General features: G+C 51.1%; 1 protein-coding gene across 1 annotated transcript; it reads left to right on the forward strand.

The window, feature by feature from the left end:
* Positions 1-71: 71 nt before the first annotated feature.
* Positions 72-1,572, forward strand: LOC142844170 (sperm motility kinase-like). The gene has a single exon (XM_075962458.1). The coding sequence runs from the start codon at positions 73-75 to the stop codon at positions 1,570-1,572; it is 1,500 nt and encodes a 499-aa protein (XP_075818573.1). The 5' UTR covers position 72.
* Positions 1,573-7,092: the final 5,520 nt, after the last annotated feature.

The following is a 7,092-nucleotide window of genomic DNA, read 5'->3' on the forward strand; positions in this document are numbered from 1 at the left end:
ATAAACATTCTCATTGGTGTGATTTAAACTGTTTGTTTAAAGTTCCCGTTGTGTTTCAGCGAGAACCTGGCCATGGAGGAGGTCAGAGAGACCCTCTACTGTGACAAGGAGACATTTAGCAGTATCTATCAAATGCTGACAACTCTGGGACGAGGAACTTTTGCCACAGTCAAACTGGCCTTTCACATGCCCACTGTCAGCTACGTGGCTGTGAAGATTCTGGCAAATGTGAATGGGGACTGCGCCCGGAACAACAATGAGGTTGATATAATGAGATCCCTCGTTCATCCGCATATAATCAGGTTCCTTCGGGAGGTGCAGACACGGGACATGACGTATCTCATAATGGATTACGCCTCCAAAGGGGACCTCTTGCGTCAGATTCACAAACCGGGAGGCTTACAGGAGTGCGAGGCTCGAAGGCTGTTTGGACAGGTAGTACAGGCAGTGAAGTACTGCCACGACAACTGTATCGTCCACAGGGACATTAAGGCAAATAACATCTTGATCGACGCCTCTGGAAATGCCAAGCTCTGTGATTTTGGCCTGGCAGTCAGAGTTGTCCCTGGGACAAAACTAAAGACTTTCTGCGGCACTCTGGCCTACTGTGCCCCGGAACTCTTCGGAGTGGAGCCATACGATGGCTATGCCAGCGATGTTTGGAACTTAGGCGTGCTCCTCTACTACATGGTGGCCAGGCACCTTCCGTTCCAAGCGAGCTCTTCTATGGGGTTGAAGCAGCAAATTTTGGCTGCAAACTTCAGCGTTCCTCATCATGTCCCACTTGATATTTTCAACGTAATCGTGGAAATCTTCATGATCGGCCCCAACAGGAGGCCCACCATCAGTCAAATCCTGACGCGCCCCATGATCAGGAACAGCCAGGCACGGGCATCCATCCAGAGTCTCCCAGGCACCCTGAGCCCTAGCATTGTCGGCACCATGGCAGGTGAAGAAATAATTGAGTGTCTAGAAGTCCAAAAATTTGATCAGGCGATGGCCACATACCTGAGTCTGCAACACCAGGCACCCGGGGGGGACTGCTGCCATCACCAGGTGAAACCCACAACACCCATGGAGCCAGGCCTTGCCCACCTATCCCACCTGCGCTGTCCTGTGGCTGATTCCCTCATTAGCAGCAGCCCGGACAGCAGCAAGAGTTTCTCTCCATCGAAGATTGGGTTGTGTGGCAGCCTGACGGCGAGGGCCCAGACATCCTGCTCTCTGTACCACCCTCATGGGGCAGACCACAATGAGGCTGCAAATGATGCAGAGAAACTCTGCAGCTCGCTGGGGACGACTCTGCGTGTAACCCCCAAAGGCTCCTCCCTTGGGGACACACTGCTGACCACCAGACAGGAAGAGGCCATCAGCCATGGTCAGCCCCAGGATGCCGGGCCAGCTTCCTCCCAAAACCAGAGGCGTCACCGCTGGAAGAGGGTCAAGAAAACCCTTGTCAATGGCTTCCGACACCTATGTTGCTGCCTGCCTCCTGCAGAGAGTAACCATGCCTCCCGTGAGAACCAGGCTCCACAGTCAGGGGATCCTAGAGGCACCCACAGAACCAGGTGAGCACCTTTCTCACTTCATCTGATTTGTACTTTTCCTCCTGTCCTTTGTGATAAATGATGCCTGTGTCCACTATGGCACACTGTGAGCATAACAATCTGTCACTTCAGAAAGACCAGGTGTCCCCTGAAGTGTGACCTCAGGCTTGTTGAGCAACAGGGGGACAGCAGAGATGCTGAGCCAAGCAGGGAGAGGTGGGGGCAAGGCCAAAGGAGGCAAAGATTCCTTGGAGGAACATGTCGGGTTCTTGGGCGCTGCTGGGCAGTGCACTAAGTCTTGTGTGTTTTGAAGTCACTAAGAGTCTCCTTCCTGTGCCTTTCTCTCTGAAGCCCCGAAGAGGTCGAGCCCCAGCTCCATGGCTTCTGAGCCACGGGTTGGGGATCGGTCTGGATGAGATTCAGACAGCCACTCTGGGGACCCATGCCAGATGCCCAGGACACCATCTGGCCACAGGCCCCTCCTGCAGAGGAAGAGCTGTCCACTCCAGAGAACATCTATCTCTCCAGGTAAAATCCCAGGCAGGAAGGGTAGGCTTCCCACAGGGTCTAGCTCAGTGTGGAGGACTGAGGTGCAAAGGTGCCCTAGGCTGTCTTGTGGAACAATAGTGCCTTGCCCTCTCCCCATGCCTGCGGGAACATCAGAAGTGGTGCTCTGGGTAGTGACTGACCTTTGCCCCATTTCTTGGCAGAGAACACGGTCTTCTCCATAGGGTGAGACTTCTCTCCCCCAAGGAGAGTATTCCTAGTCAGCCTGGCCTAAGTTGGGTTGCCAGGTTGAGAATGTGTCCTGCAAGCAGCCCTGTAGGACCGACTCCTCTAGAGGGTAGGCTCCCGCAAGAACCTTTAGCAGGAATCCCCACAAGTAATTCCAGCAGGTTCCATTGCTTGAGTCCTCAGACCCAAAGCTTGGGAAAATCTGAGCTGGGGAGTGAGTGACCCCAGGGCAGCAGAGTCCCCCTCTCCACCAATTCTGCCTTCCAGCTACTCACCTCCTGCCTCTGCCTGCTTGTTCCTTCAAGGCCACCATTCTCATCAGTGACAACTAGCTCCTGCACTTAACACCATGTGCCACACCCTGAGGGACTGGTAGGTGTCAGAGTTAAACCTGAAAACCTAATGAGGGGTCAGCATCCTGCTGTGCCTCCTGCCTCCAACTTGCCTGAGTCTGCCTGAATCTGCACTGGCCAGTGAAATTCTTTAAGAAGACTTCTGTTTTTCCCAGCCTTTTAAAGGTGAGCAGGCTTTTCCACTTCTTTTGGAGGTGGGTGGGGTGTGCTTCCGGGAAGCTGCCTCATCCATGCCACAGTCACATTGGTAAAATCTCATCTCGTGTTTTTTCTGCCTAGACCTTGCCAAACTGTGACAGCAAGAGACCCAGAGAAGACTGTGCGACTGGTGTGGTGGTCCATCTCTCCAGCTGTCTTCCTCATTAGAACCATCCTGGGTATCTTCTATATTCAAGAATGTGTCCCAGCATTCAGCGCAGGTCGTTGTGATGGCGGATACCCCGGCCTCTGGTGTCACTCTGTTCTCCTGTCCCCCCAAATTTTATGGCGATATCTCCAGACTCGGATCCCCCTCGTTTCTCCTTGGAGCGCTGCGGTTTCAAGATACAGAAGTGTGGCTTATCCGAGCCCCTCCAGACTTTGCCCCACAGTGGTAAGTGGTCACTCTCACCCCTATCACTGGGAGTATCCCCCCCACACACACACACACTGGAAACTGAACCCACCCCACACTGTGAACCTAGAACTGTAGACAGCATTTCTAATAACTCGGGGAATCAGCCACATTCTGTCCAACCCAGGCTGGTTTCTTAAGTCCCAGCATCGTCTAGCCTCAGTTTCTTGAGTCTGGAACTACAAGTGGGTGTCACATGTTCTTTTGTTTTGGAGAATCATTTTTAATTTGTTTGTTTGTTTGTTTCTTTTTCATGACAGGGTTTCTCTGTAGCTTTGGAGTCTGTCCTGCTGTCCTGGAACTAGCTCTTTTAGACCAGGCTGGCCCTGAAATCACCTGCCTCCCGAGTGCTAGCACTGAAGGCGAGCACAGCCACCACTGCCTGGCTTTGTTTTGGAGAATCTTACCATCCTATGCAGCAGTTAAACTCGGATCTTTCTGCTTCTACCTCCCAATGGCAGCTACCGAGCCCAATATTATACAATGCTGGTGATAAAATCCAGGGCCCATTCATACTAGGCACAAACTCCATATCTGAGCCTCGTCCCTCGCTCGCCTGCCTTAAACATTACTTAGCCATTAACGATGGGGATTAGATTTAATGTCAGCACTCAGGAGACTGAGGCATGGAAATGGTAGGCTTCGCGGCCAGCATGAGATAGGGAATACCAAGCTAGCATCACACACAGAGGGTCTGTCTCAAGAAACAGTCAGGAGCCGGGTAAAGCCAGGTCGTGATGGTGCAGCACATGGGAGGCAAGGGCGGGTGGATCTCCGAGTTCCCTCCCAGCCTGGTCTACAGAGTGAGCTCCAGACAGCCAGGGCTACACAGAGAAGCCCTGTTTTGAAAAGCAAATATTAAAAAACGAAGCAAGCAAGCCAGGAACGGTGGCACGTGTCTGTTTTCAGTACCTGGGAGGTGATGCATGCTGATCAGGAGTTCTAGGCCTCACACAAGCCCCACACAACAGAAGTTAGTTAAGACCAAACTCAGTGTTTAGCACCCTAGCCTAGAAAAGCTGCTTCTAGCCCCGGCCTCCCGCTTTGCAAAGGATCTAGCCAGCCTCTGCTTTCTCACTTTCTTTCCTCAGCCGCAATGGGTGGCATGTGCCCCTCTCTGGCTCTAAGACTGTTAAGGGCAAACTGGATGGCAAGAGGTGGTGATGCAGGGTCCTTACTGGCAGCCCTCAAGCTGGAGAAGCCACCTTGCTGGCATCGTCAACAGAGGTGGGAGGAAGACTCACTTGCCTTTTGTAGAGTTCTTCAACCCTGTCCTTGTCTGTTCCCCTTCACTGCTGACTGTCTGTACCTTGTACTCATGGTCGTCTATTTTCTTTGCGAAAGCATATGACTCTTAAACCCCACAGTGGCATATCTATTGGTTCCTTCTAACGAAGAATCCTTTCTTTTTCTCTCCTCTTGTTTGGACTCCGGTTTACTGTATGTAGTCCCAGCTGCCAAGGACCGTCGATCCTCCTACCCTCAGCCAACTGAGTGTAGGTGGTATAGGTATGTAACTTGTCTCAGTGTATTTTAGAATTTTTACTTTTTAAATCATCTATGTAGGGATGGATATCCTTCATATTTTAATCCTTCTGCCTCTGCGTACAAATGTAGGGATTACAGGAATTCCACACCAAGCCTGGTTTTTTGGTTCTGAAAACCAAACCCATGTTTCTGCTTGGTGAGGAAGAGTTACCCTAACTGAGTCACACCTAGAACTCAGGCAGGCTAGCCTCAGACTAGGTATTTCTCTCTGTAGCTGAGAAATACCTCCTGATGGAACTGAAGATCTTACACATTGACCCTGATTTCTCTCTCCCCTCTCTTTCTCTCTTTCTCTCTCTCTCTCTCTCTCTCTCTCTCTCTCTCTCTCTCTCTCTCTCTCTCTCCCTCTCTCTGTCTCTCTTTTAGCCTTTCTAGATGACCTGTTTTTCTGACTGAGAGTCTTTAGAAGTTGCACACACAAGGGGTGTAGCTGGACGCCACTCTTCTTCTGAAGCTAGTGAGCTGTGTTCTTTGTGGGGGAGGAAGAGCAGGCTGTCCCAGTCATGTATCATCTCAGAGTCCCCAGACTCTCCCCTGTGTATCCAGGCAGCGTTGAAGGTATGTTCTGACCAGAAGCCCTCGAGTCGCCCGCAACTAACTCCCTATGCACCTGCGTGAAACAAAATGGAAGTCACCAGCCCTAACCAGCCCATGTCCCGACCTCAGGCTGATTAAACTAGGAAGATGGAGCCTCACCCCCACTGCTTGAAGGTTTAGTCACCTCACCCCTTGGGGCAATCTCCTATCCCTCACATTTAGACAGTTCTAGGGAGTTTGTGGATTTGTCTTAAAACTAGATGATAGAGCTAGGGTGAAGGTGTATGCCTATAATCCCAGGACTCTAGAGGTTTAGTCTAGTGACTAGCCATAAATTCAAGGCCAGCCTGGCCTCCATGAGGAACAGTAGGCTAGGCTTTGGTGGCTCTCTGTCTAAAACACAGAAAGTGAACAAAGGACTAATGCTCACTGTGCCTAGCATACACACTGGCTCTGGGCCTGGCTTCTTTAGCATAAAATGAAACCAGGTGGAGCATGCCGTGAATCCCGGTATTGGGGGGAAGACACAAGAGGATCAGAGAGTCAAGGCCTTCTTCCAACACAGAAAGTTGGAGGCCCGTCTAGGAGGAATGCCACTCTTTTTGAAAAACCAACAGCACCTACCCCCAAATCTTAATGCCCCAATCTGAGAAAACAGTGACATAGCAGCCCATTCCAACCACGTATTCCTTGTGAATCAAAAGATCTTTCTGACAGAGAGAAGAAATTTGGCATCCAGATGTGCAGGGCTATTTCCAGTGATTCACATCTGGAATTGTCCTGAGCCAATTGAGTTCATCCTTGTGCACAGCACTGAGGATCTGTTGGGTAAGTACTCCCTGCTGGCCCGGTGGGAGGCACTGACAAAAGGTTTGGGGAGCATGGAGATCCCCACCTGTGCCAATGAGAAAGGCAGGAAGGCTGCTGGCCCTGCCACACATCAGAAACTCTGATGTTGTGCTGCCCCCTTGTGGCACTTCTGTACCAGTTCCGTGTTAGTGAGCCTGGTTTGCTGGGGTCCCTGCTTCAATTCCTGCCACAAACTGGGGTGACTGGGTGTGCTCAGAGGTGGGGTGAGGGGAGGCTTCCACTGCTCTGTACCCATCTGACATGATTCTATCCTTCTTTACTTCATTCCATTTCTACAGTATCTTAATAAAAGAACAAAATAGCCATCATAGACGTTCTGCCCAGGGGTTGTCCCTTAAGAAACTTCGTAAACAACATTGCTGCTTCTTCCTGGCCCCGCTGTCTATAATGGGAAACGATTGTCACTAAGCAAGAGTGTGAAATCGACGCCCTGGGTGAGATTCAGAAGCACAAGAAGCCCGACAGTGACTGTCTGTCTGTACACTGTCTAGTTACCTTGTTTGGTATGTGTTCATGTGCAGAATCCAAGGAAAAGGACCGGCAGGCTTGCTGAAGCTGGCCACCCCGGCACCTGGAGATGGAGACAGGTGAATCTCCGTTTTTCTTCTGTTGTTGTGATTTTTTTGTTTTGGAGACAGGGTTTTTCTGTTTGGCCCTTCCTCTCTAGACCAGGGTGGCCTTGAACTCACAGAGATCTGCCAGCTTCTGACTCCTGAATGCCAGGATTGTGGGTGTGTGCCACCTTTGAGGCAGATGCATTTCCACCTCAGTGGCCTTGAGAAAGCCTGTGTTAAAACACAAGGTGCCCAGCACTCGCAACGTGACATTTGACACCGAACACCTGTGCTACACACAAATACCTTGAGCTTGCAAGTGTGTGTGTCTACGG

The sequence above is a fragment of the Microtus pennsylvanicus genome, chromosome 2 (genome assembly GCF_037038515.1).
Source record: "Microtus pennsylvanicus isolate mMicPen1 chromosome 2, mMicPen1.hap1, whole genome shotgun sequence".
Classification (NCBI taxonomy): Eukaryota; Metazoa; Chordata; class Mammalia; order Rodentia; family Cricetidae; genus Microtus; species Microtus pennsylvanicus.